Below are 13,163 nucleotides of genomic sequence, written 5' to 3' on the forward strand. Positions count from 1 at the left end.
TCCACTTCGTATGGGACGCCGCCACAGCATGGCCTGACAAGCGATGTGTCAGTGTGCGCCTGGGATCGAACCCAGGCCCCAGCAGTGGAGCGCATGCACTTAACTGCTACGCCATGGGGCCGGCCCCTGGGGGTCTCTTTTAGAAGGAATAAAATACATGTTTTTTTAATGACTAGAAAAATTCAGCTTTTAAACTAATATCCCATAGAAGTCACATTTGGGGCTTGTGGGGAAATTTTCATGTATCCATACCTGGGTACATCAGAAGATAAAGTAAATTATGTCACTCGATTTGAAGAACACATATTTGTGAACCTTCATTTAATATTGAAGGAGTAATTACATTTTCACTAGTTAGTAGGACAATGATTGGCCTTTATAGTGTATTTTTACCTTTCATTTTTGAGAGAAAAAAGAAACATTTCAAGGAAAGCTTATATTCTGTGTAATAAGGAATTAAGTACTGTACCTGGAGTTTTTATATTGCTTTGGTAACATTCTATACTGTAATTTAATAACTGTTGAATTCTGGGAAAAGGCTGAAATCATTTATAGTATTATTAACAAAGATTTTAGGCACTTATTTTCATTACTTGGATTTCCTGTCCACATTGGATATTGTAAATTGTCAAATGAGTACCTCCCACCTCCAGCTTAAATTGAAAATAAAATTGTGTTGGAATTTTTCAGTAAAAAATACTAATGCAAAGGAGGAAACGATGCAAGATATGAAGATATTATAGGTGTACTTAATAGTCATAGGAGAGATTCTGTGAAGTTTTTGTGTCGTGGCAAACTCTGTCATAGACATGACCTTACAAGGCTTTTGTCCATTTGAAATTCAATAGTAATATTCTTTCTTTCATGACCATTAAATTCTTTTGAACTTTTTTAAAACAGGAAAAAAACAGTATATGCCCACCAGAACGAGATGTACTACAATTGAGCAATCAAAGTATGGATCAAAAGATAAGAGGGATTTGGGTAGGTAATTTTAACACAGAAAATAATGTCACATATTGGCTTAAGTTTTAGAGAAATTGGTGTAACACGTTGGAATGAGTGTTAAGTGGTCGATCCTTCACGAATTTAGAATCAGTGTATTTATTTGGTAAGGACTGCATAGAAAGTGGGAAAAATGTTGAAGTTCTGTCCTAGAACTCTGGTCTTGGTGATGTTGCTTGGCCAGCCTAAAAATGATTTAAAGGACAAGTGATAGATCCAAGTCTAGTGCTCTTGTATCTGCTGAGGGCAAATCACTTATGTTAGGCAGTTTAGGATTTTACTGTTTGAACACTGATAGTTTTTCCATTCCCTAAATTTATTAAACAAGGAACTTCAGAGAGAAAAAAATTAATGCCATGAAAGTTAAATCTCTTTTTCCATAGAGATTTCTAATGCATAAAATTGTTTTGATGATTCACCAAAAGTTAAGGTTAAGCTTAAAAATGAAATTCTACGATGGTGTGAAAGTTACTTGTAACTGGTTGCATGCAATTAGGCTTATATTGTGTTAACACATTTGCTATAGAATGACTTGCATAACTTTATGAATTTTATTTAATTTTAGGGCAGAATGGTAGCCATGGGCATTTGCACTTTTTGTTGATTAATATAGAATGTTAACTTTATTTTTTTTCCACAATCCAAGTTTGAAAACATAGTAAAATTGATGACAAAACTCACGAATGGCTCCTTTACTATCCACCTTCCTTCCTTACCAGTGCTGCCTTTATAATTTTAGCAGCTGTTATTAAAAACAGAACAAGACCATCTCAATATAGTTGCCGACAGTCACGTGTGGCAACTTAAATTTAAATATAAATTAAAATTAATGTTAAAATTTAGTTCTTCTGTTGCACTAGACACATTTTAAATAGTAGTCATATGTAACTAGTGCCTACCATATTGGACAGTACAGATAATAGTACATTTCCATCATCACAGAAAGTTCTATTGAACATCACTGTTTTAGAGAATCTGAGTTCAGCAGTAAGAAGATTGGAAAAGTAGAAACATCTTTAAGATAGCTGACTGAGGGCAGAGGAGTATAGGAGAGCATAATTTACATTGCTTGTGTCTTCTTGCTTTTAAGTATTCTTTTAACATTATACCTTATTCTATTTGTCCTTTGACTTACTAGAAAAAATTTTAGATGGATAAAGCATATGTTCTTAAGTCTTCTAGTTAGTGCCACTATGAAGATGACTCATTAATTTTTATCTCTATTCCATAGGCTAGATATTAACCTTTATTTGCTTAACAAATATTTATTGATTGCCTAATATGTATTAGGTACTTTTAGACCATTAAAAAAAACACAAAGAGTGTCAGTTTACAAAGGGGGGAGACAGACAGTAAGCAATAAATAAATAATGTCAGGTAGTCGTAAGTTCATGAAGAACAATAAAGCAGGGTAAAGGGACAGAGGTGACGGGGATGTGGTTGTAGGTCAGGCTTGGGATATGCTATTTGAGATAAAGGGTCAGTCAAGGAATGTCTCTTGGATGAGGTCACAGTTATACAGATACCTGAGTGAAGTGAGGGAGCGAAGCTCGTGGATGTCTGAGGGAAGTGCATCCCAGGTTAGGGCCTCCAGGCAGGAGTATATTTGGCTCAGGAGATGAATAGTGAGAGGGAGAATGGTAGTATTCTCATTTCTGATCTCCTGCTGACCATCCCTATGTTCCTATTTGCCTTTCTCTCTTAAGGGCATCACAACTTCCGGTGGCCCAGTGATTTTATTTTTTTATTTAAAAAAAAAAAAGTTTTTTTTACTGCTCTTCCTAATCACCCAAGACAACCATTTAGTTTGCAGTTCTATCAGTTTTTGTATGCATACTTTTCCTTCAGTTGCTCCTGTCCTGCTATATATTCTTCCTACAACTCTTCTCAAACTCTTGTTCAAGACTCTTAACTCCTAAGTCCTAAAACAGAGTTCTTTCTGCTCACATCATTCTCCTGCCCAGAAATCTTTGCTGGTGGTAAATATAAACGTGGCTTATAAAATAAAGTATTTCACGTATGCTTAGCCTTATGTAGATAAGGAAAACAACGGAAGAGCTTTTTTTCCTTCTAAAATCAAAATCTTTACATATATTGTGGTTCAACTGTATTATGGGCTAAGTAGGTTTTTTTTTTGAACTAACTTGGAAGCCTTTTGTCATTTAATGTACTGTTTTTATGGGAAATTGAATTATGAGTTAAAAACAATGCATACATTTGAAGTCTAATTCATTGACAAGCTGATGACTGCCTATATTTTGGAGTTAGCAGAAAAATGTTTGGTAGTTGATATTTAAGTTTTGCTGAAATGGTAATTCTTTGGAATGTACAAGAATTTTTAGGGTGAGTGTTATGTTTTGGTATATATATTTCCGACCTTACAGAAAAATGTTTTAATTTGAGCAGTCTTGAAAATGTTGGAGATTACTGTGCATAGGCTTTTGTAATGTGTGATTTTCTACAGTGGTATTCAACTAACACTAACATGCCTGTGCCCTTGAATTGTGTTCACACTAATACTAGAGGGAGGGTTGGTTAAAACAAAGTTTGAGTGTTTTACCAAGGTCCTCCCATGGCACAGATATAAAAATATTCATAATACTTTGTTACACAGGCTAAACTTTTATTTAGTTTTGCCAATTAGAAATTGTTTACGCCAAGTTTATTCTCTGTTCCTTTTTGAGTGTGAGTGTATAAGAAAATCATAGAGGGCTAGTTTTCATTGTGAAATTGGTAGTTCATTACATGTTTTATGGAAATCACTCCACTAACTCCAAACAAAGAAGAAATTCAGATTTAACCATTGTATTGAAATAGCATTTTACTTTATTAATATCTGATCTTAAAGTCATATGTATTTGGTATGTGAGTAGGTTATAATAGTCTTCTTTCAGGATTGCCATATTGTTCTAAAATATCTTATGGGAAGAAGAGGCTTTATGGAATAATGGGAACATCATGGAGAAAATTATGGTAATTACAGTGAAACTACATATAATAAATAAACTTTCTCCATTGCTTAAAGGAAAAAGTCCCAGCTTTTCAGTTGAGGACAGTAGTCTCTGGCCAACCAACCTTTCTAGCATTAAAGGCTACCATTGCTTGTTTCTTCCTCTGCCCACACTCAATACTTCTGACACCAGATGTGTGACTTTTTCCCACACCTGACCAATTCTCTGACACCAGCTGGGTGTCCTACAATTCAGTTCAATTCTGACACTACCTGGAGGTAGCATCAGATCCCACAGGTTAAGGGCAGTCACACAAGACTGCCCCCACTTTAGATGCCAGTTAGAAGTAGTGGGTTCCCAGGTTACCCATACTTCTGTCTGATTTGGCTACATATTGGGGGTTCCCATGACACCCTCCTCAAGTTTGATAATTTGCTATAAGGGCTCACAGAACTCAGGGAAACACATTTACCTGTTTATTATGTAATACAGGATCTGATAATGGATACAGATGGATAGCCAGGTGAAGAGGTACTTAGGGCAAGGTCTGGAAGGGTCCTGAGTGCAGGAGCTTCTGTCTCATGGATTTGGGGTATGCCACTCTCCCAGCATGTGCATATATTCACTAACCCAGAAGCTCTCTGAGCCCTGTACTTTAGGAATTTTTATGGAGGCTTCATCAGGTGGGCGTGATCTATTATTAACTTAATTTCTAGCCCCTCTCTGCTCCCCAGAGGATGAGACATGGGGCTCAAAGTTCTAAGCTTCTAATCATGGTTTGGTCTTTCTTGTGATCAGTGCCCATCCTGAAGCTATACAGGAGCCCACCAAGAGTCACTTCATTAGAACAAAAGATGCTCTTATCACCCAGGAAATGCCAGGTGATTTAGAAGCTCTGTGTCAGGATCCAGGGTCAAAGACCAAATATTAGAACAAAAGATGCTTCTAGTGTCTTTATCGCTTACCTTGCTCTTTGAATGGGTTGTTTACCCATGCATGATTTTATAATACTGTGCATTGGTAATTTGGAAGAGATTTCCCTTCAAATGTTGGAAGAATATCTACATTATAAAAGAAATTGAAATTGTTAATATCACCTGATTTCACCAGAAATCCTTTTAAGTTTTGGGAAGATATCCATAGTGGTGGAAACACTCATAGTGGTGGAAACAAGTTTTCCAAAGTTCTGATTTTTGCTTGAAAATTCTCTATTAATCATTGACGACAAATACTGTCATTCATTCTCCTTCAAGTAACAGATTTGCTTTGTTTATTTTCAAGAAAACATCTGTCAGTTACTCAAGTCTGAATAATCATAGCTTGTGGTTTGTCAGTTGTTCTTTCAAGTAAAAATAGTGTACCATGAAAAATATCAGCTACTTCAGCTTGCAGCTCAAGCATTGCACTTGTGTTTTTTCTTTAGCAACAGTGTGCTTTGGATATACAGTAGAAGTACTATGCATACTTCCTATTTGTCACATAGAATTAAAAGAAAATTTGTCAGTGTTTGAGATTTAAGAAAACTGATTTTTCCCTTTTTGTCAAGGACTTAAGGGAGACTGGCTTTTTTTTTTTTTGAATAGTGAGTATGCATAGTTGTGTGTAATACAATGAATTGCTCACACAACTTGGTGCTACTGCCTTGGTTTGTGTGCTAGGTGCACCAGTTTTATGCATTGTTGTTTTGCATCATCAGTGCAAATGTGACCACAGTAGAAAAGGCAGATGACACCTTAGTGTTATGAGAATATTTTTTACTTAAGGAACCCCTTTCCCTCATACGGCTATAGGGGATCCCTAAAGATCCATGGACTACACTTGGAGAACTGCTAGTCTGAAGGAAATCCCACTGGATTTAATAGAAGACTTAAATTTGAAGTCTGTCCACCATTCTTGATTCTTACAATGATATACTTCATTTCTCACAACTTCAGTTTTCTATTTCTTGTATGAGATAGAGTTAAAAACATCTTGCCTTGTTTTTTGCTTTTATGTTGCTTGAGTTGCAATTGATAAATTATGGAGAAGCTCTAAGTTTAAGTCGTTGCTATTTCTAAATGAGTTTCTGCTTTAGCCAGTTTGGTTTACTTGTCAATGATGAAACAGTAAACACTCCAGATAGTTTCAAAGAAGAAATTTAATACAGGGGAGGATTAGGTTCTTAAAAAATCACCGGAAGGACTGGAGGAAGGATCTCTAGCTCGGCTTTCAGAAATGACTCCCAGATTCTCATGGGACTGGCCAGCCAGGGAAGCTCTCCCTCTGCCACAATCAGGAAGGCAGTGAGTGAATCAGGAGGCTGCCTCTGGGACCCCTGAGTTTAAGAACATACTCTAGCTGCAGCCCAGGGAACAAGCAGCCAGGATTAGGTAACTGCTGCTGAGCTGTGCCTGGACATTGGAATGCAGAGTCTAGTTGCCACTTCTGCTCTATCTCTTGACATTCCTGAAGCTGAAAATTGGACACTGAAAAGCCACTGTGGAACAACCCACATCTGTTCAGTCATGCTGGAGAAAACAGCCAAAAGCAGCAGGAAAGGGCTTCCCCCTCACTTCTGCCTTCCAAAACTCATGTTAGTGCATCCAGTTGGTGGAATCTAAATTTTATCCAGAACCTTAACTGCAGTGAATCGGGAAAATAGATTTGTTTGTATGTTTTGATCTTTCCAGCTTATGTAGTTGAAGAAAGAGTACTTGGAGGATGAGAGAATGGAGTCTGAGCGCTAAGTGATCATATCCCCAAAACCTTTTTTTTTTTGTGATTTTCATCTTATTTCCTTTACTTCTATTATTCTCTCTTTACTCACCTAAGAGTGAGTCATTATTTAATGACCAACATAGTTCTCATTTTTATGAGGCCGTTTCCTACCTATCTAGTCCTAGCTTCTGCTTCATCAGTATTTAAGTTGGACTGGGTGGTTACTCTCAGGTGACACCCATCATCAGCTGTGGTCTGGGTGTATGTGGGTCTTGTAAGCTGGACTTAGGAAACCTGTGGCCTGCTAATATGTTTAGGCATACTCCATCATTTCAATGACCTTGTTATGTGTTCTACATTTTACTTGATTGAATTTTTTTGGACCCTACTTACTACATTTTGTGAGGTTTTATTATACTTTCTAAGGTCATTAAAAAATATGTTCCATGGCCAACTATTATTTCTAATATTTTTAATATTCTTGTAAGCTACCGTTTGGAGAAAAAGTGTAGATAACAATAGAAGCAGACTTCAATATATATTATTTCTTTCTTATTGAGTGTGGAATATTCTTTTCTAGCATCTATATAACCCTACAGCTAGATGGTAAAATGCAAGCATTTTATCTCCCATCCCCTACTCCTTTTTGTTTGTTTCCCTCTTGTAAACTTATAGGATTACAATGAAAAAAATTAATTTTTGACATGTCTCAAATACAAATAAACAAAATGAATACAAAACTTGTCCAAAATACCAATAAGCATAATCCCAGCCACACAAAGATAAGGTAATAACAGCTATACTTCTTTCTATTTCTCATCATATTGTCTTGTAATCCCCTACTTAGCAGCATATTACAGTTCTTAGCATTGTTTAAATGGTAATGGGAGTATTATTGTTGTCTTCTGGGTTAAGTAAATTGACCAATATATATTGGAAAATTGGATTAAAAAGTGTTTTTCTGAAAGTGGTAATAATTGTAGCCTTTATTCTTTGGAAAAAGAATACTTTTAGGGTAAAGACTATTTTCTTTCATGAAGAAAAGAGAATAGTTTCATTTATTTGTGTGTTTCTTTTTGCGAAATGAAAATCTTTTTTTAGATTAAAAGGACTGCATGTTTATTAAATAATTCAGATGGTATAGAAGTATTTAAAGTAGAAAAATGAAACATCCTTACACTTCCTCCTCCCATAACCCTCTTCATCAAACTTAACCACTGTTAACAATTTGGCACATTCTTCCAGGCTTTAAAAAATGTATATGTAAACATATATATATATATATATATATCTCTATGGTCAATTAGTTTCTAAAACATAATTTTTGAGAGCTCAGTTGTTAATTATTATACTTTGATAACATCTTGGTGGTAGTATGATGAGCTGTAATGTGTGTGTATTTGGGTTAACCTCAGAAAGCGTAAATGTAAATGTTTAATTATGTTGATTTCAAATTTTGTTGGTGAAGAAACTTTTTAGCAGTCTTTCTGCTTATTATCTTTTAATCAGAGACTTCATAGTAAATATTGAGATTCCTCTGCAATGAAAAATATTTATGCCCTTATTGCTTTTAGGTATATTTTGTAGAGAAGAACATTAAGTTTCAGAGTATATTCAATTTAAAATGTGTTTGCATTCTCTTCAGAGAGGCTGTTATGCAGAATTAAGTTGGTGCTGGCTTTGGTTTGAAAGGGTATATTGGGTATAAAATCTCCCTAATAAGATTACCTTTCATTTTGTTTGACTTTTAATTTTGAGAAAGTTAGTTTTGCTTTTCAGATGTGATTGATCTCACTGGAGATGATAAAGATGATCTTCAGAGAGCAATTGCCTTGAGTTTGGCGGAATCAAACAGGGCATTCAGGGAGACTGGAATAACTGATGAGGAGCAAGCCATTAGCAGGTAAAAACATAATTTGTGTAAAGTAGATATAAGTACTATTTATAATAGAAATAATAATTGGCTTTACTTAATTTCAAGAGGCACAAAAATATACTTTGTTATTCTAAATAAGCTATTAATATACTCCAGTATTGTTTTTATATTTTATGTAACCAAAATTTTCATATTCTAGTTCCAATTGCATTTGAAGCTTAGATTTTTAGGACTTTTGGAGTGGCATTTTAGGGCATTAAATTTAGGTGTATATTTTAAAGTTTGATTTTTTTCCCCTCAATCCCTTTTGGATACATTGTCCAATTCAATTTATAGTAATTTATAGAAGGGGTCAGCAAAATTCTTCTGTAAAGGGCCAATAGTAAATATTTTAGGCTTTGTTGGCCATATGGTTTCTGTCACAATTAGTCAACTCTGTTGTTGTAGTGCAGAAGCAGTTATAGATAATACATACTTTAATGAGTGTGGCTGTGTTCCAATGAATCCTGATTTACAAAAACAGGCTGCCAGCTGCATTTGGTCCATGCGTTGTAGTTTACCAACCTCTGATCTATAATATGGTATATATATAATACGGTAGTATCTTTATAGGGTTTTTTTTTTTTTTTAAGAATTGGGCAAGATTCCAAGAGATGTGATAGAATACATCTTTTGATTTAATAACCAAAACTTTTTCGTTTAAAACAATTTGATCCACTGAAGGATCAAATAAATAAATTTGATTTTATTACAAAGCCATGTTGATTTAAAAAACTTTAAGTTATAAGTAGCTACAGTCATGTGCTGCATAATGACATTTTGGTCAGTGATGAACTGCATATAGAGTGGTGGTCCCGTAAGATTAGTACCATATACCCTAGGTATGTTGTGGGCTAAATCATCTAGGTTTGTGTCAGCACACTGTGTGATGTGCATGCAATGAGAAAATCACCTAATGATGCATTTCTCAGAACATATCCCTGTCATTAAGTGATGCATGACTGTATGATCTTCTAAACAACTCTTTGGAAGCTGTGGTAACTCTATCTTACTGAAGAAGAAATTTATCTTATAAGAGGTTAAATGATTTTTCCAAAGGTACACAGCTGAGATGGGTGTTAGGACTTCAGTGTTCTTTTCCCTGTAACACAGTTGTTTGGTAGCAGAATGTACCAGCTTCCTCAGATAATTTCCCTTGGCACAATATCAGTACTATATTTCTTTCTAAGTAATCTGAGATTATTGTATGGTAAGAGATGTCTCAAAATGCTATGTGTAGCAAAGGCACTAATTTTTCTTAGTAATACTTCTTAATGTTTTTAAATGGTACTTTGGAAACTACTTTGTAAGACATTATTTTAAGAGGGAAAGACTTAATTAAAATCCATTGTTCTCTTTCATTGTGGCTAATAACATTTAATGCTAATTTTAAATGAAAACCAAAAATGCATATGCTATCCTTAGACGTTTTAGTCAGGCTTATTTTGCAAGGTTTTGGAACAATTATAAAATTAGGTTTTGTCTTAAAAAAATGGATTGGAATGAAATAATTATCTTTAATATTATAAAACTTGACAATATTTCAGCTTTGAGAAATATTTTAAACATGAAATAACGTGAGTTGGATTTCATGTTTAAGGGGAATGATGATCTATTGTGTGAAAAAGAGGTTATAAAATAGAATACATACTATGATACAAATATTATTTTAAAGAGTATATGTATTTTTTTAATGAATTTATATTAGTATATAAATTTATAAAACCCTGGAAGCTTATATACCAAATATTGTCAGTAGTTTTTTATCATGTGTTTTCTAATTAAAAGAACATGTACTAATTAGATAATAAAAAGTAAAAATAACTTAAGAGTTAAGGGATTAAAACTATTCCTAATCTGTTATTAAGTTTAATGTATATATTATATATTGTTTTAGATATTCATTTTTGTCCAAATGGAAAATAAAATAAGATAATGTTCTTTTTTATTCTTCGTCTTTTAAATTTTAATGTACTTTTAAAATAGTAAATATTTTATAAATATTTTTATTGTAGATAACATTACAGAGCTTTGGCATAGTGTAATATGCCATAAAATGTTACATTAAATTATACGCTGTAGAAGTAAAAAGTCGTGTTAATTTACTGTTGCAAAATGTAATTTTTTTATATGTAGGTTTTATAATTTACAGTTAACAAAAAGTGTTAAATGCAAAATAGGCAGTTAATAAGCACATATGTAAATCACATTGTATCACAGAAAAGGAAATGTCAGTTCTAGCTACACATTTGGCAAAGATATATTTGTTTTTATGGGTTTTATTAAGGCTTAGGACTCTAAATTCAAAAGGCAAAATTATGCAAATTATGTATCATGCTTAAAAGTAAATTTAACTACTTGTTCATTATCCAAGTTCAGATGATGAAATCTTGCCAAAATAAAATCCTGGGATCATTTGACTCTGGTTATATTTCAATAGACATACTTTAGTATGAATTCACACATTTGGAATACTACATTATTGTGTATAATTAGATGAGATAAAGCCTATCTTTTTATATCTTATAATCCTGTGTTTAGGCACTCAAATTTCATGGTAAAATTTTTTAAGTTGAACATTTTTAAAGTGTACTTCTTAATATAATTACTCATTAATGTCAGGATTGGATGTATTATATTATAATTATCTCTTGGTTATCATTGCTTAGATAGGGAACAAGTAGGGTATAGATAGTTGAAATTTACTAATAAACTACGTTGTGACAGGTTTGTGTCTATGGCATATTTCTTGTGAAAATGGCTTGCATTATGAAATGACTTTGACCTAGCTGGGTAGAAGGTAGGGCTAGGTTCTAGTTAAAAGAGCACACCTCCAGCTATTTCAAGAAATATAGTAGACTAAGACAAATTTTCTAGTGGAAACAACTGGAATGTGTTGTTTCTGTTGGATATAAAATATTTAAAAATTTTACTAAAATCAAAGTGAAAGCAGGAAGCCGAAGGAATAAGTTCAGCACACTGAAAGTCACTTTTTGATGTGATAGAATTTGCCTGTGTGTGTAAATTTGCTTGTGTGTATAAACTTCAGTTATGATATCCTTATTGAGGGTGGGAAAAAGAAGTCAAAGGACATCATCTGTGTATGCTGGAGAGCTTTAATAGGAGATCATTCCCCTCATTAAGTGGTATGTCAAAGGATGACATATTCACAATAAGGGTAAATCAGAAGTATCCCCCTCTTTCAGAACCCCTAGAGCACTACAAAGATAGTTGCCTTAGCTCTGAAGGGTGCTATTTGAGGTGATGAAACTTGCCCCTGAGAAGTTGTACCATGGTTTTGCAGGTAATTTGTGTCACTTTAGTGGTCCAATAAATCCCAACTTGGGAAATTAGTTTTAAATGGTGTTGGATTTGTGTTGTCTCTAGGTCCTGGCAGAATCAAAGATACATTCTCTCTCTAGGAAGTTGTCTTTATCCTTGGCCTCAGAGAATCCCCTTCAGTAACTTTTGAAGCTCTACAAGCACCACCAGTCAAAATTACCCTGGTACTTGGGAAGAAGTCACTGTGAGAATCAGCAAAAATAATAGACAGCAAAAATGCACTCATGTATTTAGATATTGTGATTGATAGAACTATGCTTTAGCTTTTAAAGGAAACAATAAATGCTTAAAAATATGATTTAACACATTTGAAAAAGAACTGAACATAATCTTCTGGAAATGAAAATTAGAATTACTCAAGTAAAAAAAAAAAGTACAGGACCTAGGTTTAATAGCAGATTAGATGTAGCTAAAGAACATATTAGTAGACTGGAAGATATGTGAGAAGAAATTATCCAACCTGTAACAGACAGCTAAAAAGATGGAAAATATAGAGGAAAGTTGAAAGACATGGGAAAAAAAGTGAGTAGGTCTAATGTACATTAATTAGTATTACACAAGGAGGGGAGAGAGTGGGTCAGAGGCCAAATTTAAAGAGATAATCACTGAGAATTTTTCAGAAGTGAAAAGATAACCTGTAATTTCACAAGGCCCAACAAATGCCAGTCAGGAAAATTAAAAGAAACCCTTACCTAGGTTCATTACAGTGATACTCCAGAGCACTTAAGACTGAGATCTTAAAAGTACTCAGAGAAAAAAGGTGGAATTATCCTAAAATTAGTGACAGAGAAAGTGACAAATGACGCAAATTGACACAGCAATAAGACAACATGAAAATAATAAAATGATTTTCAATGAATGGAAAGAAAATAATTGCCAGAATATTATACTCAGTGAAACAGTGCGGGGTAGTCTCACCAGGGCATTTTTCTTTGTGATTAAGGCTCCAGGGGCAGTTCTGAAAGACAAAGATTATTAATGCCCCTCCTGTTCATGTCTCCTATACCCCCAGATGTGGAGTGGTTATATTGCCTCCACTGCCACAAAATCAGTGTGTCCCAGTAATTGTACCTTTTTTTCCAGTAATTTCCTACTTGTACCCAACTTTTTGTCCAGAAGGGCAGGTACAAGAGGAACAAAGCCATTTTTATAAAATTTACAGGGACCCATTGTGCTTCCCACTTTGGCCAACATGGGCCACTGTAATGAAACTGGGTGAGCAGTGTACTCAACCAAATAATCGTTATCTTTAC

General features: G+C 34.2%; 1 protein-coding gene across 3 annotated transcripts in view; it reads left to right on the forward strand.

The window, feature by feature from the left end:
* Window positions 1–13,163, forward strand: part of USP25 (ubiquitin specific peptidase 25) — a 134,411-nt gene that overhangs the window by 31,192 nt on the left and 90,056 nt on the right. For 2 of the 3 annotated variants that reach the window (XM_058522943.1, XM_058522942.1), the window contains exon 4: window positions 8,433–8,556. In XM_058522943.1, the coding sequence (XP_058378926.1) occupies window positions 8,433–8,556 (124 nt within the window). Of the gene's footprint in view, window positions 1–900; window positions 985–8,432; window positions 8,557–13,163 lie in introns of all 3 variants that reach the window. The other variant, XM_058522941.1, reaches the window with a different exon arrangement.

This window comes from Diceros bicornis, chromosome 27, assembly GCF_020826845.1.
Source record: "Diceros bicornis minor isolate mBicDic1 chromosome 27, mDicBic1.mat.cur, whole genome shotgun sequence".
Lineage (NCBI taxonomy): Eukaryota > Metazoa > Chordata > Mammalia > Perissodactyla > Rhinocerotidae > Diceros > Diceros bicornis.